We start from the raw sequence: 27,231 nt of genomic DNA on the forward strand, positions 1-27,231 counted from the left end.
AATCCCCTCGGACCCCACATGCCCCCTCCGAGACCCCCACCTCCCCCTCCCCAAGCCCCCTCCAGACCCCCCAGGCCCCCTAGAACCACCCAGACCCACCCCAAGCCCCCCCGGACCCCCCCAGCCCCACCCACCCGCTCCACTTCCCCCTCCCCAAGCCCCCCCGGATCCCCCCAGACCCCCAGGCTTCTCTCAGCATCTCTGGCCTTTATTGAGCCGCTCCCAGTGGTGCTGGGGCGGGACATGCAGCGCTGCAGGGGGGCGGGGGGGGTTATGGGGGGGGCTGAGCCCTGAGGGACCCCCCCCAGGTGAAGGGGTGGGGTGGCACAGTGGGTCCCGGGTATGGGGAGGTGGGGGCCACAGCCGAGGTACCAAGCAAGGGGACCCGGGGGGGGGGGAGGGGAGTGCAAAGAGGGGGGGGGCTGACCCCCATTTATGGGGCTGACCCCCACTTGGGGGGCTGGGGACAGGGACGGGGGGGGCAGAATTCCTCCAGGTATCGGCTTAAGGCATCTCGAAGCGGACCCTGGGCAGCACCCCCAGCCCCGGCCAGGGCCCCCCCAGGAGGGTGGGGTCTGGGGGGAGGGCCGGGGGGGGGGCAGGCAGCCCCCCCACCCCCCCAGGACGGGGCCCCCCCCCCTCGCCATGGGGCAGGACAGGGCGAGCGTGGCGGCGAGCACACAGGACACGGAGGTGACACCGGGACATGCGAGCGGAGATGGGTCCAGCGGGACCTGGGGGGGGGGGGACATGCAGGGGTGGGGGTGCAGCCCCCCCCCCCCCCCCGGAGGTCCCCCAGGGATATGGGGGACCCCAGGTCCTGGAGGGCTCTGGGTGGGGGTGCTCAGGGGGACCCATGGGATATGGGGGCGCTCAAGGGATGTGGGGGGTCTAGGGGTTCCCAGGTGGGTCTGGGGGATGTTGGGTGACCTCAAGGCGGGGGGACACACAGGTGAGATTTGGGGACTCAAGGGATATGGGGGCACCTAAGGGATAGGAGGGGGGCACATGGGATTTGGGTGGGGCTCGGGAGATGCCAGGGGAACCCAAAGGACACAGGGGTGGTGGTGGGGGTGACGTGGGGCTCCCCGGGGGCACCTGAGGAACGGGCGGGGGTGGTCCCCGGTACCTGGGGGGGGGGCATTAGCTGGCCGCCGTCTCCTGGCGCAGAGGGAAGAGCTTGGATTGCTCCTCGGCCTCGCAGGCGCAGGACAGGTCGCTCCTGGGGGGGGGACATGGGAGTCACCCCGCGCCTGGACCCCACCCCCCCACCCCGGCTGCAGCCCCGCCCAGCCCCCCCTTACCTGTTATCATTGATGTCTGTCACGTTCCCTGCAAGAAAGAGCAGCAGCTCCAGGAGGAGCTACGGGGGGACCCCCCAACCCCCCCCAAGGCGCCCCCCCTCACCATTATCCACGTTGAGCTGCTGGTAGGTGTCCGGGGGGGTGCTGCTGGAGAGCGTGGTTGGGCCGCTGGCAAAGCTGAGTGGGGGGGGGGACATGTGAGGATGGGGGGACACACACATGGGGACATGGGGACAGAGGTCTTGAGACCCCCCGGGCACTGCTGGCACCGGGGTGCCCTGCACCCCGCTGCCCCCCCTGGCCCTCCACAGCCCCTGTGCCCCTCTTGTGCCCCCCCCCTTCCCCCAGCATCCTTGTGGCCCCCATGCCCTGTCCCCACCCTGCACCCCCCAGTGCCCTCCCTCCCTGCAGGACCCACCCCCCACCCGTGCCCCCCCCACTCACAGGCCCTGGGGGCCAGGCAGGGCCCCCCCTCCGGGGTAACCCTGGAAGAGGCTGTTGGTGTAGCTGAGGCCGGTGGGTGACGCCGCTGGCACCTGCCCAGGCCGCACTGGCTTGGCTGGGGGGGGGACAGGGGGGCTGAGGGGTGCTGGCTGGCACCCAGTGCCTTGGGGTGTCTCGGGATGCCCCCCCCCAAGGGTCTGTGCTGCCCCACCCCCGGCGAGGGTCCCCTGACTCTGTGCACCCCAGGGGGTGTCAGGCTGGGTGCCAGGTCCTGCACCCCCCACCCTGTGCACCCCAGAGCATCCGGGTGCCCGTGCCCACCCTGTGCCCCACGCTTCCCCCTTGAACCCCGGGTTTCTGTGCCCCCTCCGCACCCCCCGCACCCCCGGCCCCCTCTGCCCCCCCCGATCCCCCCGCACCCACCCTGCGCACCCCTTGTTTCTGTGCCCACCCCGCACCCCGTGCACCCCAGGTCCCCGCGCCCCCCCCGCGTCCCCGCACCTCCTGCCCCCCCCCGCGCCCCCCCGGTCCCCGCACCCCCCGCACCCCCTGTCCCCGCACCCCCACCGCCCCCCCGGTCCCCGTGCCCCCCCCCGCATCCCCCCGCCCCCCGCTCACCCCCGGTCCCCGCTCACCCCCGGTCCCCCCGGTCCCCCCACACCCCCGGCCCCCCCCCGTCCCCCCCCGGTACCGATGTGGGCGCTGTGCGCGCGCCGGGCCGCGCCCCGGGCCCGCACGGCCTCGCGGATCCGCTCCACCTCCTGCTGGTACCGCCGCTTGTCCAGGCGCGCGCCCTCCTTGGCGTCCCTCAGCGCGCCCTCCAGGGCCTGCACGCGCCCAGCCGTAGCGCGCAGGCGCTTCTCCAGCTTCGGAAGCTCGCAGCGCAGGTCTGCATTGTCACGGACCAGCTGCGCGGCCGCGTCAGCGCGGGGCCGGCACCCGCGGCACCCACGGCACCCACGGCACCCGCGGCACCCACGGCACCCACCGCACCCACCGGCATCGCCCGGCACCCACGGCACCCACCGGCATCGCCCGGCATCGCCCGGCATCCACCGGCACCCACCGGCACCCACCGGCACCCACCGGCACCCACCGGTACCCCACGGCACCCACCGGCACCCACCGGTACCCCACGGCACCCACCGGCATCACCCGGCATCGCCCGGCACCCCCGCACCCCGGCACCCACGGCACCCCACAGCACCCACCGGCACCCACGGCACGCACCGGCATCACCCGGCATCGCCCGGCACCCACCGGTACCCCACGGCACCCACCGGCATCACCCGGCACCCACCGGCACCCACCGGCACCCACCGGCATCGCCCGGCATCCACGGCACCCACGGCACCCACAGCACCCACCGGCATCACCCGGCATCACCCGGCACCCACGGCACCCACGGCACCCACGGCACCCACGGCACCCACCGGCATCACCCGGCATCGCCCGGCATCACCCGGCATCGCCCGGCACCCACCGGCACCCACCGGCATCGCCCAGCATCACCCGGCACCCACCGGCATCGCCCGGCACCCACCGGCATCACCCGGCATCGCCCGGCACCCACGGCACCCACGGCACCCACCGGCATCGCCCGGCATCACCCGGCACCCACGGCACCCACGGCACCCACGGCACCCACCGGCATCACCCGGCATCGCCCGGCATCGCCCGGCATCGCCCGGCATCGCCCGGCACCCACCGGCACCCACCAGCATCGCCTGGCATCGCCCGGCACCCACCGGCATCACCCGGCATCGCCCGGCATCGCCCGGCATCCACCGGCACCCCGGCACCCCGGGACCCCCGCACCCACCGGCACCCACCCGCACCCACCCGCAACCAGCAGCACCCACCGGCACCCACACCAGGCACCCATGGCAGCACCGAGGCACCCACTGGCACCGGCCACGCATCAGCACCGGGTGCCCACCCACACCAAGCACCCACCAGCACCCAGACGCACCCACACCAAGCACCCACCAGCACCGGGGCAGCTGCCGGTGCTGCAGCACCCACTGGCACCAAAGCACCCACCCACACCAGGACACCCATCAGCACCGGGGCTCCCCCCTGCACCCAGCACCCATCAGCACCTGCACCCTCACGCCAGCAGCCCCACCAGCACCCAGCTCCGCCCCGGGCACGGCGCCGGGCACCCCGCGGCACCCCGCTACCAGCAGCCCCAAGGGTGCCGTATAGCACCCACCCAGGCTGCCTCTCCCCCCCCAGGGGTGCCTAAGGGAGGGGTCTCAGCCTCCCAGCAGTGCCCAGTTGGGGCTCCCAGCCCCCCAGCACCGCCACCGTGGCCACGTGCAGCAGTGGGGGGGTGACGGTGAAGCTGAGCCGAGGGGAGGTAGGTAGGTTGGGGGGCAGGGGACGCCCCAGCCAGGCACGGGGGGAAGCAGCTGGGGGGCAGGCAGCAAAGCGCTGGGCAGGGAAGTTCCTCCCACACACACTGCAAAAATGGGGGGGGCTGCAGGTGGCTGGGGCAGGGGAGGGGAGTTGGAGTCCCCCACGTGCGTCCTGCGTGGGGGGGTCGTGGTATCTTGGACACCTAGAGATCCAGCTAGGGAGGAGGCGGGGGGGGAGGAAGGGCAACAGAGCAGGCACCGGCATGTGCCCCCCCCTTCCCCGGCCATGCCACCCCCCGGAGGAGCTTTGGGGGGGGGGGGGGGGAGGCAGGATGGAGCGGGGAGGGAGAGGTGATGCCAGCGGGGGGGGGTCATTGGGAAGCCAAGGGGGAAGCTGGCAGCATAGGGTGGCTGGAGGGGCCCTGGGGTGAGGGCATGGGGTGAGGGGCCCCCCTTTGCCCCCCCCTGCCCACCTGTTTGTGAACCTTTGTAAGTTGCTCCAGGTTGTTCTCAAGAAAGGAAATCTTCTGCTTCTGGGAGTGCAGCCCCCCACTGTCCTCAGGCTCCAGCTCTGCGCTCTGCAGGGGGGCGGAGGGGCATGCAGGGACCCGCCGGCCCAGAACCCCCCCCAGTCAGGCGATGGTGTCCCCCCCAGCCCAGGCTGGCACCCCCGGCACACGCTGAGACCCTCCTCGACCTGGGCCAGGGCCCACCATGGTGCTCAAGCTGAGACTTCCACAGCCAACCTGTGACCCCCAACCGTGGTCAGGCTGGGACCCCCCACCTGGAATGGGACCCCCTCTGACCTGCAAAGGGACCCCCCCACCTGAGATGGGACCACCAATCTATGCTTAGACCACTCCTAGGCCAGGACCCCCCCCCCCCCATCCCCCCAACGCCCTCCGTCCTCCCCTCACAGCCCTACCGTCACACCCCAGCTCTGACCCCACTCTCTCCCCTTACCCCACTTTCACCTCTTGCCCCCCCCCCCTTTTACCTCTGCCTTTGCCCTCCCCCCCATTTCACACCCCCTCTCCTCACTTTCTTGACTCGAGTTGTGACGTCTTGAACAAACAGCTTGCGCAGGTTGTGGAGGGTCTGGAGTTCACGGGCCTGGAGTGGGACGGGGGGTGAGGGGGTGCCTGGTGACCCCCAGACCCCCTCAACTCCCCTCAGACCCCCCCCACACCCCCCCACCTACCACCGTCTCCTCCAGCCCCTTGAGGTCCTGCTTGGACTGCTCGTGGCGCTCGTAGAGAAATCTGGCAGGGAGACGGGGGGGTCACCCCAAGGATGTGGGGGATCACTCCAAGGGCGGGGGGGGGAGTTTGGGGAGTTGTGGGGGGCTCAGGAGAGGCACAAGAATGGTGGGGGTGGTGCTGAGGGCTCCTGGGGGCTTGGAGGGCCCTCAAGGGTCTTTTTGGGGGGAGCCTGAGGGCTGAGAGGGGGCTCCAAGGCGGTACAGGGTCTTGAGGAGTGTCCCCACGGGGTGGGGAGTCCTGGTAATGTCGGGGGTCCTGGGGGGGGGGTCCCCAAGGCTCCTGGAGCTGTTTGGGGTCCCAGAGCTTCTAGAGGTGGTGCAGGGTCCGGGGGGGGGGGGGTCCCCATGGTGGGGGTCCTAGGGGTGATGTCAGGGGTCCCAGGGGTGATGGAGGGGTCCTGGGGGGTGGCCCCATGGGTGCGAGGGTGGTGTCCCAGTGATGTTGGGGGTCCAGGGATGGTGGGGGGGTCCCCGAGGCTCCTGGGGGTGTTGGAGGTCCCAGGACTCCTGGAAATGGTGCAGGGTCCTGGGGGGTGTCCCTGTGGGTTGGGGGTGGTGTCCCAGTGATGTCAGGGGTCCCAGGGGTGATGGAGGGGTCCTGGGGGGTGTGCCCATGGGTGTGAGGATGGTGTCCCAGGGATGTCAGGGGTCCCAGAGGTGATGGGGGGGTCCTGGAGGTGTCAGGGGGGGACATCTCCGGGGCGGTCCCAGGACTCCTGGGTGTGGAGGGGGATGCTGTGTCTCTAGGGGTCCCAGGGGTGTCAGCAGGTCCTGGGGGGCCCTGGGACCCCAACCCGGACTCCCAGGGCCCCCCGGGGGTGTGAGAGTCTCACGTGAGCTCCTGCAGCCGGGCAGCCTTGGCCCGCTCCTCGCCCCGCAGCGCCTCGTGCTCTGCCCGCAGCTTCTCCAGCTCCAGCTCCAGCTTCTGGTTCAGGCTGCGGGATGGACGGACAGATGGATGGGTGGTCGGGGGCGGATGGACGGATGCGGGGGGGGGGGGAATGGACAGATGGACAGACCCACAGAGGGACAGTCTCTGACCCCCCACCTCCATCCGGCCAGGGGTGTGTCCAGGGAAGGGCTGGGGAGAGGGACGGGGGGGCGTCTGGAGTTGGAGATGGGGACAGGATCAAGGTCGGGGACAGGGATGGGGTCGGGGTCGGGGTCAAAGCTGGGGATGAAGGTGGGGAGGGGGCTGGGGCCAGGCCCGGGGCCACTCACTCCCGCAGCTCGTCGATGGTTTTCTGCCTCTCGTTGACCTCGTCCCGCAGCCGCGCCAGCTGCTTGTGCTGGGCTTCCCGCTGGCTCTCCAGCTGCAGCTCCAGCGCCTTCTGCACCGCTGCCCTCAGCCCGGGCGAGGACACCCCTGTACCCCAACCCCTCCCAGGGGCCCCCAGCACCCTGCGGACCCCCAGAACCCACCCACACCTCCCAGAGACCCCCAGCACCCTCTCAGCAACCCCCAGCTTTTCCAGCACCCCAGGGACCTCTCCCCCCAGAGCCTTTCCAGCCCCTCAGCCTCCCCAGGGACCCCCACACCACCCCTAGGATGCCCCACAAGCCATAAGGACTCCCAGCTAACCCCCCTTTTTGGGACCCCTACACCCTTCAGGGACCTCAGCCACCCCGCAGTGACCCTGGGAGTGCCTTGCCCGCCCTGGCACCCTCACCTTGACCTCATCCGTCTCCTGGGTCTCATCCTGCTCCCGCTCCTTCCGGGCCACCCCCTGTGCCGTCTCTGTGGGACGCATCTCACGTTGGGGGAACGAGACAAGACAGGGACACCCCCCCTCCACCTCCTGAGTCCCACTGTGAGCCCCCCAGCCCCCAAACATTTCCATGCCTGCTGAGCTTCCTACACACGCCCCAGTGCTGCCGGATCCTCACTCCCCTGAGGCCCCAAGCCCTTATCATGCTCCCCAGCCCCCTGAGTTCCCCCAGCCCCCCTGTGCCCCCCCCCCCAACCCCCCCGTACCTTGGGCCTGCAGCCGGGCCAGCTCCTCGCTCAGGGCATCGTATGACTCCTCCAGGTGCCGTTTCTTCAGCTCCACCGTCTGCATGTACTCCGTCAGCGAGCGGATCTTCGCCTCGTGCTGTAGAACCAGCCTCAGCCACAGCCCCCCGGCTGGGGGTACATGGCTGCCACCCCCCCCCCCCCGCTACCCCCCAGGGCCACCCTGGCATCACACCACAGGGTGATCAAACCCCTGCGTCACCACGGTGGTGGCATTGCTCCTGGGAGGTCCCCACTCATCCCCATCACCATGCAGTCACCAAGCCCCAGGGCCACAAAACCGTGGGGTCACCAAACCCCAGGAACACCAAACTCTAGGGTCACCAAACCCTGGGACCAACAAAATCCTGGACCACCAAACTTTAGGGTCACAGCGGTGGTGGCATTGCTCCTGGGAGGTCCCCACTCGTCCCCATCACAGTGCGGTCACCAAGCCCCAGGGCCACAAAACCGTGGGGTCACCAAACCCCGGGAACACCAAACTCTGGGGTCACCAAGCCCTGGGAACACCAAACTCCTGGACCACGAAGCCCTGGGAACACTTAACCCAGTGCCACCAAGCTCTGGGGTCACCAAACCTTTCGTCCACCAAATCCTAGGATCACCGAAACCTTGGGTCACCAAACCTTGGAGCCACCAAACACCAGGATTGCGAAACCCTGGGGCCACCAAACCCTCGGGTCACTAAACCCTTGGGACATCAAACCCCAGAGCCACCAAATTCCGAAAGCCACTAAACCCCAGAGCTTCCAAACCCTGAGGTCACTAAACCCTTGGGCCATCAAACCCCAGAGCCACCAAATTCCGAAAGCCACTAAACCCCAGAGCTTCCAAACCCTGGGGTCACCGAGCCCTGGGGCCACTAAACTTCAGGGTCACAGCGGTGGTGGCATTGCTCCCGGGAGGTCCCCACTTGTCCCTGTCCCCAGCACACCTGGGAGATGAGGAGCTGGCAGGAGGAGAGCTCTCGCCCGGTCACCTCCATCTTGCGGTGACACTCCACCTGCAGGTTCTCCAGCTGACGGCACCGCTTCACCACCGACTTCACCTCCGACTTGATCTTGCTGATGTAGAGCCGGGCGACAGTGAACTCCTCCTCGATGGCTCCGCTCACCTCCACAGGCTGGACACGGGCACAGCGTGGCATAGGATGGCATAGGCATGGCGTAGCATGGACATGTACCGCACGCGGCGTGGGCACGGCATGCACATGGGTACGATGTGACACAGGGGTCATGGGCACTGCGTGGCATGGCACGGCACAAGTGTGGCACACGCGTGGCATTGGTGTGGCACGGACACAGCATGGCACACACGTGGGTACAGCGCGGTGTGGCCCAGGCGCAGCAGGCAGCCCGGAAGGGGTGTGTTGTGTCCCCCCCCCTCACCAGCTTGATCTCGCCGTTGCCCACGATGAGGCTGAACTCGCTCAGGTCCTTCATGAGCCCGTTGAGCACCTCGGCTGCCCGCTTGCGCTGCTGCCCCCCCAGCTCCCGCACCCGCTGCAGCTCCGTCTCCAGCGACAGCGTTGTCGCCTGTGGGCACAGCACAGCCTGGCACCCTGACACCCCCCCGCACCCCCCTCAGCACCCCCCAGCACCTCCCGGCACCCTCAGCCCTGACACCCACCCCCCAGCACCCCAGGATCCCACCCACTCCACCCATGGGGGGGCTGCTCTTGGTCCCCCAGGAGCATTCAGTCTGGCATCCCAGTTTAAGGGGAGAGTCTCCTAGTTTGGGATGTGGTTTGAGGGGTGGGATTCCCTCTTCTGGTTGGGGAGGTCCCTTCTTTGGGGTGTGGTTTGAGTGGGTCCCCCCTCTTTGGGGTTTGATTAGGGGGAGTGTCCCTCTTTGGGGAGTGTTTGGTGTGGGGGTCCCTCTTTGGAGTCCGGTTTGGGGTGTGTGGGGAGATGCCCCTCTTTGGGGTCTGGTTTGAGGGGTGCGTTGGGTTTCCTCTCTTTGGGGTCTGGCTTGGGATTTAGGGAGCTCCCAGGTCTGAGGCTCCTGTTTCAGGGGATGTCTGGCCCAGAGCATCCCAGTTTACACCTGAGGGACCAGGCTCTGGAACTTGCTGGTTCAGGGGCTGGGGGTCCCAATGTCATCCTGGGGCCCTCATGTGGGGGTCCCAGTTTGGAGGGGCCTTGGCTCTGGGGGCCCCAGCTGGGGTGCTGATCCGAGTCCCCGTTGTTTCCTAGTCTGGGTTCCATTTGCCAGGCAAGGTTCCCAGTAGATTTCCAGGGGGGCTCCCAGTAGAAATTCCAGCTGGGCTGGCAGTCGGGATTCCCAGTAGGGTCCTCGTGGGGTTCCCAGCTGAGGAGCCACTTTGGGGCTCCCAGTAGAAATTCCAGCTGGGCTGGTAGTTGGGATTCCCAGTAGGGTCCTCGTGGGGTTCCCAGTTGAGGAGCCACTTTCAGGATCCCAGCTGGGGTGGCAACTGGGGGCCGCAGCAGAGATCTCAGTTGGGTGTCCATGGGCATTTCCAGTAGACTAGAGGAGTTCCCAGCTGAGGAGCCTTGGGGTTCCCAGAGGGGTCTAGCATGGATCTCAGTAGGGGTTCCAGTTGGATGCCCACGGGGGTTCCCAGTAGGATCCTGTCAGGAATCCCAGTTGGGTGCCTGCTGGGGGTCCCGGCCAGGGGTCCCGGGGGGGTCACCTCGGTGCGGGCCAGCTCGTCGGCCAGCCGGCGGTTGTGGCGGCCGGTGTCCTCGGCCTCCTGTGCCTTGCGGTCGTAGCTGCGTGCCAGCTCCTCCAGCGCCGCCAGCACTTCGGCCACCTCGGCACGGGCTGCCCCGTGCTCGGCCCGCAGTGCCGCCAGCTCCCGCCGCGCCGCCTCCCCGCCCCCCCGCGCTGCTGCCAGCACCTGCGGAGCCCGGAGGGGTCCGAGGGGTCATGCTGGGGGGTCTCAGAGGGGTGTCAGGGGTCAGGGTGGAGGGGATCAGGGAGGGGGTCCTGGGAAGGGGTCCCAGAGCTGTTCCAGCTGGACCAGGTAGAGGGGGTGGTCCCAGGGACTCAGGGTGCAGGAGGTCAGGGTGGGGGTCCTAGATGGGTCCCAGGAGGTCCCAGAGGGGTTCTGGTGGGGTCGGACTGGGGGGTCCCAGGGGCTTGGGGTGGAGGGGTCCAGGGGGTCAGGGTGGGGGTCTCAGGTTCCAACAGGGTCACCTTGGGGCGTCCCAGGGACTCAGGGTGGAGGTGTTCAAGTGATCAGGGTGGGGGTCCCAGAAGGTCTGGGTGGGGGGCCCAGCGGGATCAGTCTGGGGTCCCAGCAGGGTGAGGTTATGGGGTTAGTCAGAGATGGGGGACATGGGGGCTGGGGGGGGCAGGGCAGGGGTGGGCCCCTCACCTCCTCCTGGTCCAGCATCTGTTGCTTGAGCTTCTCCATGATTTGGCTCTGCTGGTTGATCTCATCGTCCTGGGGAGAGGACAGGAGGGTCCATGCCTGCTGGCCCCAAGGGGCTGGGTGTGGTGGGGGGGTCTCGGGGGGTCCTGGAGGCTGCCAGGAGGTCCTGGGGCTCCTGGGGGCTGCTGGGGTCCTAGGAGGCCCCCAAGGGTCCTGGAGAGTCTCAAGGGTCTTTGGGGGGGTGTCCCTGGCAGGTCTAGAGGGGTCTTTGGGGGTTCCCAAGGGACCCAGGGAGGGGTCGGGGGGGGGGTCCCTACCTTGTCATCCAGCTGCTTGTAGAGCTTGCGGATCTCCTCCTCATACTTGCGGCGTTCCTCGTCGGAGATGTGGATGACAATGGAGGAGCTGTTGTCATTGAGGGGGGTCTCACTGGTGGGTCCCATCCCTGTCCCCTCGCCTGTCCTGGCCTCCGCCTCGGCCCCGCTCAGCTGCTCCGTCTCGGGCACAGCCTCCCCTGGGGACACAGGGACACAGCCTCAGTTTCCCCATCCGGTGCTGTGGGGGGTGGGGTGCCCCCCCCCGGACACTGGGGTCCCCCCTCACCACTCCGCCAGCGGCTCAGCTCAGCCTCCAGCTTCCCGATGGTCTCCTTCAGCGCCTTGTTCTTCTCCTTCTCCTTCTCGTACTTCTTCTTCCACTGCTCGGCCGTCAGCTCCAGGTTCACTGATGCCGTGTTCTTGATGGTCTTGGCCCTGTATTGGGGGGGATACCCCTCAACTGGGCCCCCCCCCCGCTTCCACTTTCCAGGCAGCATCCCTCAAGGAACTCCCTGAGGTGCCAACGACAGCGACCCCCATCTCAGGGTCCACCTTCCCCCCACTCCCAGGTCTGGGGACCCCTGATGCAGCCTCCTTTCCCCTGCCGGGGCGTGCGGGGTGTGCAGTTGGGGTGCCACGGGTGCTTGGGGTGCACTTGAGGTGCAAAGGATGCATGGAGTGCAGCTGGGGTGCAGTGGGTGCTCTCGGGGTAAAGCTGGGGGTGCGATGAGCCCATGCGGTGCACTTGGGGTACAACAGGTACATGGGGTGCTGTTGAGGCACAGCCGGGGTGCAATGGGTGCATGGAGTGCAGTTGGGTTGCAACGGGTACCTGGGGTGAAGTCAGTGTTCCATGGGTGCTGTTGGGGTGCAGTGGATGCACAGGGTGCCATTGGGGTGCAACAGGTACATGGGGAGAAGTCGGGGTGTAATGGGTGCGCGAGGTGCAGTTAGAGTGCAGCTGAGATGCAGCTGGGACACAACGGGTGCATGTGGTGCAGCTGAGGCACAGCTGAGGTGCAGAGGCGTGCAAAGGGCACCCCGACACCCCCAGCCCCCTCCCCTACCTCTGCCCGAACATGAGGGTGGACTTGGTCTCGGCATCGTTGTAGCTGGAGGGGGAGCAGCAGATGAACATGGTGGTGCGGCAGTTCCCCCCCAACGAGTCCTGCAGGATCCGCGTCATCTTGCTGTCCCGGTAGGGCACGTAGGCTTTCTGCGGGGGGGAAGGGGGTTCAGCAGGGCCTCGGCAGCCCCAGGGTCCCGTGGGGCAGAGCAGGCGGGCAGGGACCGGTGGGGCAGGGGTGTGGGCTCTCACCGTGCCCTCGGCCAGGGCCGAGATGACGTTGCCCAGCGCCGACAGAGACTTGTTGATGTTCTTGGCCTCGTCCAGCACGGCCCCCTCAGCCCCCGTCTTGCTGACCTGTGGGGCCAGGCAGCTCGGGGACCCACGTGGAGCCACCCCTACCCCCGGGACCTCCGCCTCAGGGGCACCCCCAGCCCATGAACCCCCCCTAGACCCTCAATCCAGAAACTCCTCATCCAAAGACCCCCACCCCAGCCTGGAGACCCCTAACCCCAATGTACCACGGCCCACAGACCCCCCCCAAGGCCTCCACCATCTCAACGTCCTCCTTGGGGACATCCTCCACCCAAGTTCCCCCTGAGATCCTCCAATCTCACATTCCCCAGCCCAGGGCTCCCCCAAAGACCCCAGAACCCCCCCAGCCCAAGCCCCCCCCGGGTCCCCCAGCGCCGGGGTCCCCCCGACCTTCTCACTCCCAGCCAGGTCAACCAGGTAGAGCTTCCCACTGAGCTTCTGCTCTGTCTCCACGTTTTCCTGCTTGATGTTGATGAGGAAGATGCTGTGGCTGCGGGAGCTGTGCTCGTTCATGTCTGCGGGCATGGGGAGAGGCTGCACGCCTGTGCCTCCAGCCCCTGGGAAACCCCCAACCCTACTGGACCCCCACAGCACCCCCGCAACGCCCCAGAGACGCTGCAGTTCCCCAGGGGTCCCCCACTGACCCTCAGGGACCCCCACAGTGCCCCAGGCCTCCCCCCCCAGCATCCCAGGGACCTCCATGGTGCCCCAGAACCCCCCAGCACCCCTGACACCCCACAGTACCCTGCACAGCAGCAACCAGCACCCCACATCCCCCCACTTCACTCTGCCCCCACCACTGCCCAGCATCCCCCCGTGTCCCCATGTCCCTGGGGCTCACTGGTGACAGCCACATGTCGGTTGGATTTTCCCTCATCGATCACATCCAGGATCTCCTCGGGGCTGGAGACAAAGCGCTCGGTGCAGCCCTGGGGGTGCAGGGGGAGGTGAGGCCACATCCTCCCCTCTGGGGTGCCTCCTGGGGTCCCCCACCCAAGGGACCCTCTGAGCTGCTCCTCACCTTGACGTAGGGAACCCGGTTCTTGTCCTCGTGCACCGATAGGTTGGTCTTGGTCACTGGTGGGGGGGACGTGGGGTAAGGGGGCTGGGGGTTGACCCCCCAACATGCCCTAGGAGCTCCCAGTACCATCCAGTGCTTCCCAGTGCCCACCCAGTATTTCCTCATGTCCCCCCACTCACTGTCCAGCAGGTCCCGGATCTTGTCCAGATAAATTTCAAAGTAAGAAACCTAGTAGGAGGGAATTGGGAGTGTCGGGGGGGGGGGGTGTCAGGACCCGACCTCCCAGTCCTCCCAGTGCTCCCAGTCCCTCCCACAGCTGACCTTGATGTGGAACTCAAGGTTCTCGTCCATGGAGTAGATGTGGTTGAAGATGTCCTGGGCGATGCGTGGGATGATGCCCATCTGCTGGGGATCATGCAGCTTGCCCTGGGCAGGGGGGGGGAGGTGGTGCTGAGCTCCCAGGGGGGTGCCAGGGCCCAGGGGGTGCTGCCTTCCCCTTCCAAAGCCTCCCCTGGCCCCTCACCTCCATGGTGTGTGTCTTGCCTGATGATGTCTGTCCGTAGGCAAAGATGGTGCCGTTATACCCGGCCAGCACATCTGTGGGGAGGGGCAGGGTGACAGAAGCCCCTCTGAGACCCTTGGGAACCTCTGAGGACTCCCAGGACCCACTGGGACCTCACAGACCCCCTGAAACCCCGAGGGACTCCCCTGAGATCCCCAAGAGCTTCCTACCCACCCTAGGCACCTGAGATCATCTCCAAGACCCCCAGAGATGCCCAAGGACCCCTGAGATACCCCAAATAACCTCACAGTTACCCCCAGAACCCATGGAGATTGCAGTGGCCCCCATAAAGTCCTGCAGAGGCCCCAAGACCTGCTGGATACCCCCAAGGACCCCCTGTACATCTCTGTGCCAGCATCACCCCTCAACCTGATCCTGTCAACACCCAGGCACCCTCCAGTGCTCCCATCGATCTGGGTGTCCCTGGAGGAGGGTCCAGCAGCTAAGACCCCCTCCGGCACCCACCTCCCAGGGACCCAAGCTTCTGGCCCTCACCCTTGACGATCTGCATGGCACAGGCGTGGTAGACCTGCTCCTGGGTGGTGTTGGGGGGGAAGACGCGGTCGAAGACATAGGGTTTGCCCTGGGGGGGAACAGGGACATGGGGGTCAGTGGCCAGGAGAGACCCCCCCCAAGGTTCTGGGGGCTGTACCAGGCCCAGGGGTCCCCTTGCAGGGGAGCCAGTAACCTCCAGTGAACCTCAGTAAGGGAGGTGGGAGGTTGCAGGGGACCTCTCACACAGCCCAAATCCCCTCGTACACCCACACCCCCAGAACCCCATATAAGCCTCATGCATTCTCAGGTGCCCCAGACCCCATACACCCCCCAGGCCCCCCTAATATCCACATATACCCCAGACCCCCATATACACTCCTCATATACCCCTATAGACTTCACATTCTCTATGAACCTCAGACCCCACACAGCCTCCTAGACCTCCAGTCCCCATACACCCCCCAGAACACAATAGGCTCTTCCAAAACTTCCACAGAGACCCCCATATACCCTCAAACTCCTATAAAGCCTCCTGTACTCACCATAGACCCCCACAGGCTCACAGCTTTGCCATACAAGCCCCATACACCCCCGTAGACCTCTCAGCCCCTCCATAGGCCACAAGAGACCCCCAGTCCCCCCATAGACCCCCAAACTCCCAGCCCCCTATACACATCCATAGATCCACATATACCTCCAGCCGCCCACAGATTCCCATAGATCCCCAACCCCTCCACAGCCCCACACACTCCCGTATCTCCCCAGCACCCCCACATCCCCCCATACCCCCCCATTCCCCCCCCATAATCCCCCGTAGACCTCCCCCCCCCGGCCAGGAGCTGTCCAGGCCGCGGTGCTGAACTGCCGCAGCCACCGCGGGGACACACGGACACGGGGACACTCGGACACGGGGACACACGGACACGGGGACAGCCGGCGACACCAGCCTGTCCCACACCGCCCCCCCCGCCCCCCCCCCCCCCAGCCTCCCTCAGCCGCCGCAGCACGACGCAGGCACAACCGCCCCGCCCTGCCCGCGGACAGTCACGCACCCCCCCAACACGCATCCCCCCCCCGCACAACCCCCCCACGCAGCCCCGGTCGCTCAACCCCCCCACCCCACCCTCCCTCCCACCGCACAAACGCCCCACGCAACACCCCGCATTGCGCCGGCACAACCGCACAGCGACACACCACCACCCACGGAACCGGCACATCCCCGCCCCACTGCACCCCCGGGGGACCCCGCAGCGCCCATCACAACCCCAAGGACCACCCACCTTCCCCGGGGCCCCCTCACCTCAGGGCCGGGGCGCCCAGACGGGGAGGGGCCCTCCGTGCAGGAGAACCCCCCTCCCCGTACTCGGCCCCCTGAAAGGTGGGTGGCTTATAGGTGTGGCGTTATATTGGGGGGCTTGGCCGTGGTCCCTGAGCCCCCCCCCACCCCCCCGGATTCACCCCCTAACAAAGGGCCGGGCCGCAGCGTGGTGGTGGGACAGGATCTGCGGCAACACCCCCCAACCCCCCCCCGCGGGGGTCAGGGCGTCACCGCTCATTGTAAACACCACCCAGCACCCCCCCCCCCCGGCACTGGGCCAGACTGGGGGAAACTGGGAGTGCTGGGAACCTTAGAAAAGGAATAGAGGGGGAGGGTAAGGGAGGGGCATGCGGTGGGGGGGGGGCAGGGGAAACGCCTCGGTGGGGAGGGGGGGCTGGGCCCATCTGGGCTCTGGCCTCAGCCAGGGTGATCCCCCCCCCCCCTCAAACAGGCTCTCTCCCCCTCAAGCTGACTGGTACCCCAACCCCCCAGGGCGGTTACCCCCAACCTGCCTATTCCTCCCCCCTCCCTCCGACTGCTCCCCCATCCCCACCCCCGCCACACCGAGGCTGAGGGGGGGTCCCTGTGCTCCCCCCCCCGCACTCACCCCCACCACCACGCTGTCGTCGCCCTGGAAGACGGGCAGGAATTTGTCCCCCCGCAGGATCTCCGCCTGGTTGAGGGGCCGGAACCGGCACAGGACCTTGATGCTGCACTCGGTGCTGGGCTCGGCCATGGCGGGGGAGGCCGGGAGGGGCGTCGAGGAGAGTTTGGGGGGGCCGGAAGGGGGGCCCAGGGGTGCTGCTGGTAGCCAAGGGTGTGGGATGTCACCCGGGGATGTGGGTGGTACCCAAGGATGCGGGTTATAACCTAAGGGTCAAGTGGTACCCAGGGATGCAGGATGCTGCCCAGGGATGCAGGGTGGTACCCAGGGATGCTGGGTGGTCCCCAGGGATGCAGGATGCTGCCCAGGGATGCAGGATGCTGCCCGGGGATGCAGGATGCTGCCCGGGGATGCTGGGTGGTCCCCAGGGATGCAGGATGCTGCCCAGAGATGCAAGCTGTTGCCCAGGGATGCCGAGTGGTACCCAGGGATGCAGGATGCTGCCCAGGGATGCAGGATGCTGCCCAGGGATGCAGGATGCTGCCCAGGGATACAGGCTGTTGGCCAGGGATGCCGAGTGGTACCCGGGGATGCAGGATGCTGCCCAAGGATGCAGGATGCTGCCCGGGGATGCCGAGTGGTACCCGGGGATGCAGGATGCGGGAGGGAGGGCGGCGCCGGGCGGGGGATGCTCCGCAGCGCTCCTGCTGCTGCCCCCTGCTCCAGTGACCGCGCTGCTGTCGCCACTGCAGCCCCGGTACCGGGTGATGGGCGGGGGGAGAGGCCGCCCCCCCCCCGCACGCACATGCCCTCCCCTCCTCGCGTTAAGGTGGAGCTGCCCGCGGCTCTTAAGGTGGATGGAGACGGGGAGACACACACACACACACACACACGCACACACGCACACACACACTGCCGGCCCTCCCCCCAAACTGCTGATTCATTGCGGGGGGGACGGGGAAGGGGGAAAGGACGGTGACGACCCTGTCCTGGCTGAGGGAGGGGGTCGGCGCAGGGCCAACCCCCTCAGCACCCCCACTCCGCTCCCCTCCCCCACGCGAGACGCCCGCAGTCCTGACTCATGCCGCTCCCCGCCCGGCGCTGAGGCCGGGCACATTCGTGTCCTTGGTGGCCCTGCCTAGCCCGGGGGTCCAGGCGGGGGGGCACGGATGCGCAGTCAGGGAGTTCCGCCCCCTCCGTGACCCTCAGGCCCACGCAGCGCGCCTGCACGGAGCGCACCCCACCAGCGGCACCGCAACGGGCAGCAGCCTGCAGCCCCTCCGTGTGCCCCAGCCCGTGCGCCCCCCCCGTGGGCGCACACCCGGGCGCCCCTTTCCTGCGCACCCACCCATGTGCGCCCCCCGTGTCCATCCCGTGGGTGCCCCTCCCGTGGGTGTCCATCCCGTGGGTGCCCCTCCCGTGGGTGTCCATCCCGTGGGTGCCCCTCTCGTGGGTGCCCCTCCCGGGTCTCCCCCTCAACCCCGCCGGCTCTCCCCGTCCGCCCGCGCAGGCCACGCCCCCGCGCAGGCCACGCCCCCGCGCAGGCCACGCCCCCGCGCAGGCCACGCCCCCGCGCAGGCCACGCCCCCGCTCCCTCCGTTTCCCCGCCTAACCCGCGCGCGGCTCTCGCGAGATCGACGCCGGCGGCCCCGCCCCTGTTCGGTGCTTCCCGCACCGCGGCCCGACCCCGTTACCGACCCCCCCCCCCACCCCTTCGTTACCGACCCCCCGTTACTGTCCCCGACCATCCCCTCCCCCCGCCCCGCACCGGTACCGACCCCCGGCCATGGCCGACCCCAAGTACGCCGACCTGCCCGGCATCGTGAGTGCGGGGGCGGGCCGGAGTGGGCCGGGGGGTCTGAGGGGCTCGGGGGGGCCCTGAGGTGTCTGAGGGGTCGGGGGGGCCCTGAGGTGTCTGAGGGGATCGGGGGGGCCCTGAGGATGAGGGGTCGGGGGGGCCCGTGAGGTGTCTGAGGGGTCGGGGGGGCCCTGAGGTGTCTGAGGGGTCGGGGGGGCCCTGAGGATGAGGGGTCGGGGGGGCCCCGAGGTGTCTGAGGGGTCGGGGGGCCGAGAGGAGAACGGGGGGGTCCGGCGGGGCGGGGCGGGACTGAGGTGGTCTGAGGGGATGGGGGGATCTGTGGGGCCTGAGGAGATCGGGGGGGTCTGAGGGGAACCGTGGGGATCGGCGTGGGGACTGGCGGGGTGGGAGGGGTTTGGGGGGTCTAAGGGGATCCGGGGCCTTGGGTCAGGAAACGGGGCATCTGGGGAGACTGTGGGTGTGGGAGGGGGCTGCCAGGGGGATTGGAGGCGTTTGGGGTGTCGGAGGGGATCTGAGGAGGCTGGGGGTGTAAGTGGGGTGTTTGAGGAGCTGGGGGGTGCCGGGGACTGCCGGGGGGAGGGGGAAAGGGCATCTTGGGGGGGTTGGGAGTAGCTGGGGCGTTTGGAGTTGTCAGGGGGAACGAGAGCAGTAAGTGGGGTGTCTGGGGACATTGGGGAGTCCGGAAGGTACATTGGGTCTTTGGGGAGATTGGGGGGGTGTCTGGGGTGAGGGGGCGTCTGCAGCCGTTTGGGGCAGATGTGGGGTATTTGATCATAAATGGTTAACGAATGGCTGAGGTGAGCCGGGGTTTCACCAGAGCCCGTTTGTGCCCCAGGCCAGGAACGAACCTGACCTGTACGAGACCAGTGACCTGCCCGAGGACGACCAGGCGGAGTTCGAGGCGGTAAGGCCTGGCCGGGGCCGTGCCGCGGGGTGGGGGGGAGCGACTGCTCGTGCCCCCGTCCCACAGCCAGACTGGCACCGTGGCAGGGAAATGGCTCCTGTCCCCGCTCGCGCCCCTGTGCTGCCGCGTCCCCCCCGCCGACGTGTTCCAGCGAAGAGCCAGCCCCATCTCTCAGCCTGCCGCTGCTCAGGGCGGGGGTCAAGAAGTGAGGGGAGGGTGCAGCCCCCGCCCCACGCAGGGTGGGCATCCCCGTGTCTGTGTCCATGTCCTGCACGACACGGCCGAGGACAGCAGAAGCCAGCCGGGCCGGCCAGCCCTCCCTCCCCCTTGGCTTTGCATGGGCAGCCCAGGGAGGACAAAGGGGGCCTGTGAAGGCCAGTTCCCCCCAAAAATCAGCTCCTAATGCTGGCGGGGCCCTGCAGACCAGCCCCGTGGCAGACTCTGCTGTGCCCAGGCAGTGGCCGTTCCTGCTGCACGGCGGCTCAGATGTGGAGTGACACTGTGGCTCGTCCTCGAGGCTGACACGGCCCGAGGGGCGCACCCGGGGCTGCGTGGTGACCCCCGGCTCTGCTGGTGAGGCCGAGCGCTGACGAGGGCTCATGGATCGCTGCCCAAATGGCTGCTCGGACCCCCCTGGGCCCCGCTTGGCCGGCACGCGCTCCCGGTTGGCCTGAGCCTGGGTGGGGGGAGCTGGGCCCTGGCAGCGCAGGGGGGAGAGCTGGCTTCTCCCCGGGGTGCAGCTGGCGTTTGTGGGGGACGTGGGGTCGGTGTGGCCCCACCGGGCATGGGCTGGCACGGAACCGTGTGCTGCGCATGGTGCAGGGGCACAGCAGGCTCGCGGCCCCCCATTCTGAGTAGGGTAGAGAGATCCCTTGTGAGAGCCAGAGCAGCAGGGTGGATTGAAACGGGTTGTTTCCACCCAAAGTTGCCCCCATCAGGCCTCGGTGATGCCCAAACGGAACCCGAGAACAGAGTGGTGCCACAGCGGCGCCGCCCCCGGTGTCTTCCCTCCGTGCCACCTTGCTGCGGGCGGGAGGCGAAGCGTCACTGGGGTTTTGGTTGCTGTCGTCTCCTCTCCTGGAAGCCCCTCGCGCAGCTTTGTTGTGTTTCCCGGCTCTCGTGCGCTGAACTGACCTGAGTTTTCCCACTGCTCTTCCCCTCCCTGCTCCCCACCTTGCCTGGACACTAGTTTGCACAAGTAAGCCCGTTTGCTGCTTCTGGTTCTGCATGCCGTTTGGGGTTGGGTTTGCATGCAGCCGGTGTGCACGGAGCCCCGCAGCCGCTGCCTGTCGCTGCGTTGCCTGCTCGCAGCTGTGGGTCACCCCGCTGTGGGGCAGAGGGGAGGCACCGGCAGCGGCTGTGGGTCCCAGGGCGCGACATGCTGCTGCTGCCGCCTCCCTGCTCTCCCTCGCCCTCTCTGCATCTGCCCTGCCTGGCTGCATGTGCTGTCCCCCTCGGGACACCCAGGGACCCCCTGGCCCTCCACAACGGGTCTCAGCGGCCTCGTGCCCCCCCGGCAACGCTGCCTGCGCAGAGGGGTGCTGCCCAGGGCCGGTCGCTGCCGTCCCTGCGCAGCCTGTCCTGCCAGGCTTTGCAGCGTGCTGTGGGGCTGGGCAGGACCCGGGCAGTGAGGGGGGGCTGCGCTGAGCCCCCTCCCTGCTGCCAGCGCGGCACGGGGCCGGCTGCTCAGCAGGGGACAGTGTGTGCCCCTCCAGGGACGGGCTTTGGGGTTTTTCCCCCCAGGACCGCAGCCAGTGCCTCCCTCCTGCCCGTGGGCGCCCCGTGGAGCCGCGGGGCTCCGAGCTGCTCGGTGGGGGCCCGTCCTGGCCCGGGCTCTGCTCCCCGTCCCCAAGGGGGGAACAGAAGAGCCGGAGCTGAAGGGAGGCTGTCAGATCTGAGGCTCATCTGCGTCCCTCCCACCCCGCGCTGGGCCCCGGGACCTCCCCTCACGGGGTCCACGACCCGCGCACCCCCGCTGCCCTGGGGTGCCCGGTGGAGGGGTGCAGCCTTCCGCTGCCCCGGCCCGCGCCGCCGCTGCCCCCGCCGCTGCCCTCTCCACGCTGGCAGCCCCCACGTCCCGCGCGGCTCCTGAGCCCTCGCGCGGGGCCAGCCCAGCTGCAGCCTCGGCGCAGGGCCGTGGGGGACAGCAGGCCGTGCATGGGACAAACCTTCTAACGCCGTTTTTGTCTCTCTCTCCCCGCTCTCCTCCTAACTTTGCTCTGACTTTCTCACCTCTGGGAAACGCAAGGAGCTGGTAAGAGCCCGTCCGTCGGCCGCCGTAACCCTGCGCTCTGCTCGGGGCGCTCGCCGCTGCCTCCCCACGCCCGGCCGGTCCCCCCAACGCTGCTGGCGCTGCTCCCGCTGCTCTCACCCCTCCTTGCCCCCTCGCAGCGTGCCAGGGCTCCCTGAAAGCACTCCAGGCTGTGGCCGGGCACAGGGGCTGGAGAGGGGCTGCCATGGCCCAGGGCAGCAGGTGGGGGGGCCCTTTGGGTGCCTCCCACGGGGCCAGGGCCCCCCCGAGCCTGGCGGCAGGCAAGGAGAGCCCAGTCTCAGTGTCTGCACTCGCCCGGCCAGGCTCCGGGCGAAGGCCCGTTGGCCTTGTAGGGGTTGAAGTCCCGCAAGCTGCCCGATGTCCCCCGAGTGGTGGGAGCCGCCCTGGAAGGCGGCCGTGGGGCAGCTCCAGCGCTGCTGGGCCAGGGCCGCTCTGGCTGCCCACGACGCGCGTGGGCTCTGCAGCTGCTTCCCAGGTGCTGGTTGTGGGGCTGCCAAAAGGCTTCCAGCCTCAGTGTGTGCTCGTGCCTCTGGCCCCGCTGCCAGGCCCTCGGGGGGGGGTTTCCTGCCTGCCAGCCCGGGCCAGGGGTCTGATGTCCCCCCGCACCAGGGCCTGGGTACGTGCTCGGTTCCATCCTGGCGTGTCATTCCCTGGGGGCTGTGCCTTCATCCTGGGGAGGATGGGGCCAGCTTCACCGCCCACCCCGTTACTGTCCATCCTCTCCCCAGTGCCAGCCCCGATGGCTGCTGGCGCTGCAGGGAGGCGGCAGCTCTGCCGACAAACCCTCGTGGCTGCCTCGTCCCTAACGGCGAGCGTTGTGTGCAGGAGGAGCTCACCAGTACCAGCGTGGAGCATCTCATCATCAACCCCAACGCCGCGTACGAGAAGTTCAGGGACAAGCACCTGAGCACCAAGGGAGTGGGTGAGCCAGGGGGTTTGGGGAAGGGAGGGCTGTGGGGACCCTGAACTGACCCCAGGGAGGGCACAGGTGTCTTCGGTATTTTGGGGTGATACTCTGCTATTTCCATTCCAGATTTTTCCGACTGCATCAGTAAGCCTAGGACAACGGGCTACAAATCTGGGGAGTATGAAATTGTGAGTCCAGAGCATATGGGGATGTGAGCCGCCCCAGTGCATGGTCCCTCGTCCCCCCTTGCCCCACAGTGACGTCCCTGCTGCGAGCCACAAATCACACAGAATCCCAGTGGGGTGGAGGTGGGAAGGGGCCTCTGAAGGTCATCTGGTCCAATTCCCTGCTCAGTTCACCTAGAGCCTGTTACCCGGGAAAATGTCCAGGCAGCTTCTGAATATAACCAAGGATGGAGACCGCACCATGACTTTGTGCAACCTTTGCCGGTGCTTAGTTGCTCTCAGTGAAAAAGTTTTCCTGATAGTCAGGGGGAAGTTCCTGTGGTGCAGTTTTTGCCCATGGTCCCTGGTCCTGGTCCAGGGCACCACTCAGAGTAGCCAGCCTCGGTCCTCTTGGCACCCTCCCTTCAGGTAAGACACCCCAGAGCCTTCTCTTCTCCAGGCTGGACAGTCCCAGCTCTCTCAGCCTTTCCTTATAGGAGAGATGCTTCAGCCCCTTCGGCATCTTTGTGGCCCTTGCTTGGACTCTCTCCAGTATGTCCACGTCTCTCTCTTACTGGGGAACCCAGAACTGGACACTGCACTCCAGGTGTGGCCTCAGGAGTGCTGAGGAGAGGAGAAGGATCACCTGCCTCAACCGCAACACTCCTAATGCTGCCCAGGACACCGTCAGCCGCCTTGGCTGGATCGTGTTTAGCTCGGTGTCCACCAGGGGCCCTGGGGCCTTTTCCAGAGCTGCTTCCCAGCTGGGTGGCCCCCAGCATACGCTGGTGCTGGGGCAGTTCCACCCCAGGAGCAGGGCTTTGTGCTTCCCCTCAGTGAGCTCCAGTGGGCCCGTCTCTCAAGCCTGTCCGGGTCCCTCTGGACGGCAGCACGACCCTCTGGTGTCTCAGCCGCTCCTCCCAGCACGGTGTCACCTGCCAATTTCCTGATGGTTCACCCCGCCCCGCCACCCAGATCATTCAGGAAGATGTTAGAGAGGATCGCACCCAGCACCGACCCCTGGGCGCGCTGGTCATTACTGGCCCCCAAGCAGACTTTGGGCCGAAGGCCACCTCCCTCCGGGCTTGTCTGCGGCCAGTCCCGATGCAGCTCACTGCCTGCTCCTCCAGCCCGGAGCTCAGCAGCTTCTCCTGGAGGATCCTGCGGGGGACAGCGTCAGGCTTTCCTGCAGACCGGGCAGACGATGCCCAGTTCTCTCTCCCTGTCTACCAGGCCAGTCGTTCCACTGTAGAAGTTTATCGAGTTGGGCAAGCATGACTTGCCCTTGGTGAAGGCCTGCTGATTTCTCTCGATGATTTTTCTGTCGTTGATGTGCCTGGAAATGGTGTCCAGGAGTAGCTGCTCCATCGCCCTGCCACGGAAGGAGGAGAGGCTGCCCGGCCTGTGGTTGCCTGGGGCCTCCTCCTTGCCCTGCTTGACGATGGGGCTGATGTTGGCTTTCCTCTGGCACTTCTCCCCGTCACTGTGACCCATCGGCGATTGTCGAGCGTGGCCTTGCCGTGCCATCAGCCAGGTCCCTCGGCCCTCGCGGGCTCATCCCCTCTGTGCCCGTGCACTCAGGAGTGTCCGGTTTCGCCCAGTATTCCCTGGGCTGATCCTCCTCCACCACGGGCACGCCTGTCTTGCTCCAGCCTTTCCCTGAGCCACTGTGGCTGGTGATCCCTGACGGCCGGCTGGGCTGGAGGCGAAGGCAGCTCCCAGTGCTTCCAGTGCCTCGCCCCGTCCTGCGTGCGTGCCCAGGCCCCACGCCTCATTCAGGAGCGGGTCCCCACGTCCCCTCGCCATCCTTCTGTCCCCGGGGTCTCCCAGAAGCCCTTCTTGTTGCCTCAGACCTGACTGGCCGGGTTGAGTTCCAGCCAGGCTCTGGCTCTCCGAGCCTCATCCCTGGCTGCTCCGGCAATGTCTCTGTCCTCGTCCCAGGTTCCCTGTCCCTGCTCCAGCCTCTGCCTCCTTCCTTTCTGCGTCTGGGTTTGGCCAGGAGCTGCTGTGCGCCCAGGCAGCCTCGAGGCATTTTTTTTTTTTTTCCCGACTGCCCACTCTGGGGTCGCGGCCCTCTGGAGCTTGGAGGAGGTGATCCCTGAACGTCAGCCAGCTCTCCCGGGCCCCTCTTCCCTCCCACTGCCCGGTGCCGGGGACTCTTCCAAGCAGACCTTTGCAGAGGCTGGAGCCTGCTCTGCTGAAGCCCAGGGCTGTGAGCCGCCTCCTCCCCACGCTCAGCATCCTGCACGCCCCCCTCTCACGGCCGCTGCAGCCCAGGCTGCCCGAGACCTCCCCATCCCCAGCGAGCCCCTCCTCGGTGGCGAAGGTGAGCTCCGGCACAGCCCCTCTCCTCCCCGGCCGCCCGTCCATCGGAGGAGAGGCGGACGCTGTCATCGCTGTGCTTGGGAGCCTCCTGTGCTGCCGGCGTGTCCCTCGGGCAGGTCCCTGCAGCCCCCCGTGAGGACCCTGTGACCGTGGGGCTGCTCCCGCCGGTGTGTCGAGGGCCTCACCTGCTGCTCCCCCCCACCCATCCCTTCTCCTGCCTGTCTGGGTGGGCGCCGAGCAGTGGTGTGCCGGCACCCCCCCGCCCTGGGCGCCAGGTGCCACGGGCCAGCCGTGCGCCCCCGCCCGACCCCCAGCTCCTCTCCCTGCAGCTCGGCGAGGGTCTGGGCACCAAAGAGACGCCCCAGCAGCGGTACCAGCGGCTGCAGCACGAGGTGCAGGAGCTGGTTCGGGAGGTGGAGCAGATCCAGGTGAGCGCCAGCCCTGCCTCGGGGGCCCGTGGGGAGGCTGTGCCTGGGGGGTGACGCGGCCGCCTTTGCTCCCCCTGCCGCAGAGCACGGCAAAGGAGTCGGCGGCGGCGGAGGAGCTGACGCCCATGGCCTTGGCCAGGCAGGTGGAGGGCCTGAAGCAGCAGCTGGTCTCCAGCCACCTGGAGAAGCTGCTGGGCCCCGGCGCAGCGGTCGACTTTGCCGACCCCGATGGCGCCCTGGCGAGGTGAGCGGGGTCCTGGGACCCCGGGGGGGCGGGGGGAGGCTGCCCGTGTCCCCGCGGGGCGCTGCGGGGCCCCGTGCCCACCGTCTCCCTGCCCAGGCGCCTGCTGCAGCAGCTGGAGGTGGCCAAGTGCAGCAAGGCGGCGGCGGGGAAGAGCCCCGCCAAGGGCCCGGCGCCCGCCGGCGACGCCGTCACCTTCGAGCTGTACTGGCGGCCGGAGCAGGACCAGTTTGCCCAGACGGCCAAGGTGAGCGGGGGGCGGCGGGGGACCCGTGCCTGGCCCCGGAACGGGCTGTCCTGCCGCCTCAGCCCTCATCTGTGCCCCCCCCCGCCCCCAGATTGCGGAGCTGGAGAAGCGGCTGGCGCAGCTGGAGGCGACGGTGCGCTGCGAGCCCGACAGCCAGGTGAGGGGCCGGGGGCTCCTGCCCTGCCACTCGCGTGCCCCACTCCCACCCCACTGACGCGGTTTCCTTCCCCGCAGAACCCGCTGTTGGTCGGGCTGAAGGGCAGCAGCCTCGTGGTGAGTCGGGCAGGGGGTGGGGGGCTCGCAGGGTCCCTCCCCCCGGGCTGTGCCTGTCAGGCTCGGGGGGGCAGCGCCAGGGTGCTGCCGTGCCCCCCCTCACCCTGCGCCCCGTCCCCAGGAGACTGTGCAGGTGCTGCAGGCCAAGGTGAACATCCTAGATGTGGCCGTGCTGGACCAAGTGGAGGCCCGGCTGCAGGTGGGTGTCGTGGGGCCGGGGGAGAGCCGCGGGGCAGCCCTGGCCCAGGCAGTGAAATTGGGGGCGGGCACCGCTGGATTTGGGGTCTCACGTCTGCTCCCCCCTCCCCAGAGCGTCCTGGGGAAGGTGAATGAAATAGCCAAGCACAAGGCGACTGTGCAAGATGCCGACACGCAGAGCAAGGTCAGGGCTGGTGGGTTGGGCCCCCCGAGGCGGCCGCAGGGGATACAGGGAGCCCCCCCTCCAGCCCGCGCTGAACCCCTGCTCCTCGCCCGGCCCCGGCCCCCAGATCCACCAGATCTACGAGACGATGCAGCGCTGGGACCCCGTGGCCAGCACCCTGCCTGACGTCGTGCAGAGGCTGGTGACCCTGCGGGACCTGCACGAGCAAGGTGAGGGGGGGCAGGAGGGGCTGGTGGGGCCGGCAGCGTGGTGGGAGCGGGAGCGTTTCGGCGGGGGGGTCGCTGCTCCGCGGCCCAGCACCGAGCTGGCTCCTGCCACGCAGCCACCCAGTTCGGGCAGGTCCTCGTGCACTTGGACACCACGCAGCAGGAGATCGCGGCTGCTCTCAAGGACAACACGGTGCTGCTGGCTGAGGTGGGTCCCCCGTGCGCCTGCCGGGGCGGAGTGGGGTCCCCCCCCACCCCCCCGCTCACCCCCCGCCCCCCTCACCTGCCCAGGTGCAGAAGACCATGAAGGAAAACCTGGCTGTTGTAGAGGACAACTTTGCAGACATTGACGCCCGCATCAAGCGGCTGCAGAAGTGAGGGCAGGCTGGAGACCCCGCCAGGCCAGGGGGCCCTGCGAACCCCTGGGAATCGCTCCCTCCCCCCCGCAGGTACCAGCCCCCACTTGTATATACCCTGGCTCTGCCCCCACACACAGGGTGGGGGTCTGGAGGGCTCCCCCCCACCCCTCCATTCCCGCCTCGGGGCAGGGTGGGGGTCTCTGCGCCCGCCAGGTTCACCCCAATAAACAGCTTAGCTCTAAATGCAGCCGCGTTGGCATCTCCTTCGGGCTGGGGGGCACGGGGG

At 68.2% G+C, this 27,231-nt stretch overlaps 2 protein-coding genes across 7 annotated transcripts; one reads left to right on the top strand and one right to left on the bottom strand.

Annotated features, from left to right (window-relative positions):
- Nucleotides 1–192: 192 nt before the first annotated feature.
- LOC116959248 (kinesin heavy chain-like) lies at nt 193–17,214 on the bottom strand. 4 transcript variants are annotated; one of them, XM_042797118.1, is made up of 30 exons: nt 17,003–17,214; nt 16,422–16,618; nt 14,497–14,584; nt 13,963–14,036; nt 13,761–13,865; nt 13,619–13,667; nt 13,440–13,495; nt 13,260–13,347; nt 12,809–12,933; nt 12,356–12,460; nt 12,105–12,253; nt 11,324–11,472; nt 11,038–11,234; nt 10,724–10,792; nt 10,037–10,243; nt 8,772–8,918; nt 8,318–8,506; nt 7,345–7,462; nt 7,040–7,107; nt 6,591–6,697; nt 6,203–6,304; nt 5,310–5,370; nt 5,150–5,221; nt 4,582–4,686; nt 2,440–2,656; nt 1,749–1,863; nt 1,408–1,481; nt 1,305–1,332; nt 1,130–1,222; nt 193–734 (listed from the first exon to the last, which is right to left on the bottom strand). In XM_042797118.1, the coding sequence occupies exons 2-29, from the start codon at nt 16,548–16,550 to the stop codon at nt 1,144–1,146; spliced, it is 3,072 nt and encodes a 1,023-aa protein (XP_042653052.1). In that variant the 5' UTR covers nt 16,551–16,618; nt 17,003–17,214; the 3' UTR covers nt 193–734; nt 1,130–1,143. The 4 variants fall into 4 exon arrangements, with proteins under 4 accessions (XP_042653052.1, XP_042653051.1, XP_042653053.1 ...); XM_042797117.1 differs by having other exon boundaries at nt 6,591–6,700; nt 17,003–17,212; XM_042797119.1 differs by having other exon boundaries at nt 6,591–6,700; nt 16,422–17,121.
- Nucleotides 17,215–18,049: 835 nt separating this feature from the next.
- Nucleotides 18,050–27,188, top strand: LOC116959956 (dynactin subunit 2-like). 3 transcript variants are annotated; one of them, XM_042797128.1, is made up of 16 exons: nt 18,050–18,240; nt 19,073–19,141; nt 20,331–20,339; nt 21,390–21,395; nt 22,239–22,335; nt 22,447–22,508; nt 25,139–25,237; nt 25,321–25,481; nt 25,578–25,725; nt 25,817–25,882; nt 25,960–25,998; nt 26,120–26,197; nt 26,309–26,380; nt 26,487–26,589; nt 26,703–26,794; nt 26,878–27,188. In XM_042797128.1, exons 1-16 carry the CDS (start codon nt 18,205–18,207, stop codon nt 26,962–26,964), a joined length of 1,224 nt encoding a protein of 407 aa, XP_042653062.1. In that variant the 5' UTR covers nt 18,050–18,204; the 3' UTR covers nt 26,965–27,188. The 3 variants fall into 3 exon arrangements, with proteins under 3 accessions (XP_042653062.1, XP_042653063.1, XP_042653064.1); XM_042797129.1 differs by lacking the exon at nt 20,331–20,339; XM_042797130.1 differs by lacking the exons at nt 20,331–20,339; nt 21,390–21,395 and having other exon boundaries at nt 18,051–18,240.
- The last annotated feature ends 43 nt before the right edge of the window (nt 27,189–27,231 follow it).

Source organism: Tyto alba, unplaced genomic scaffold, assembly GCF_018691265.1.
Source record: "Tyto alba isolate M040663 unplaced genomic scaffold, T.alba_DEE_v4.0 Super-Scaffold_23, whole genome shotgun sequence".
NCBI lineage: Eukaryota > Metazoa > Chordata > Aves > Strigiformes > Tytonidae > Tyto > Tyto alba.

What these genes read in the sequence shown, in the direction of transcription:
- LOC116959248 (XM_042797117.1), bottom strand. Translation starts at nt 16,550, where the DNA reads ATGGCCGAGCCCAGCACCGAGTGCAGCATCAAGGTCCTGTGCCGGTTC. An exon ending in ACCTTGAGTTCCACATCAAG is followed by an intron (nt 13,668 to 13,760) that starts GTCAGCTGTGGG and finishes CCCTCCTACTAG; the next exon opens with GTTTCTTACTTTGAAATTTA. An exon ending in ACAAGCAGCTGGATGACAAG is followed by an intron (nt 10,793 to 11,037) that starts GTAGGGACCCCC and finishes TCCTCTCCCCAG; the next exon opens with GACGATGAGATCAACCAGCA.
- LOC116959956 (XM_042797128.1), top strand. Translation starts at nt 18,205, where the DNA reads ATGGCCGACCCCAAGTACGCCGACCTGCCCGGCATC. An exon ending in ACGCCGACCTGCCCGGCATC is followed by an intron (nt 18,241 to 19,072) that starts GTGAGTGCGGGG and finishes TTTGTGCCCCAG; the next exon opens with GCCAGGAACGAACCTGACCT. An exon ending in AATCTGGGGAGTATGAAATT is followed by an intron (nt 22,509 to 25,138) that starts GTGAGTCCAGAG and finishes CTCTCCCTGCAG; the next exon opens with CTCGGCGAGGGTCTGGGCAC.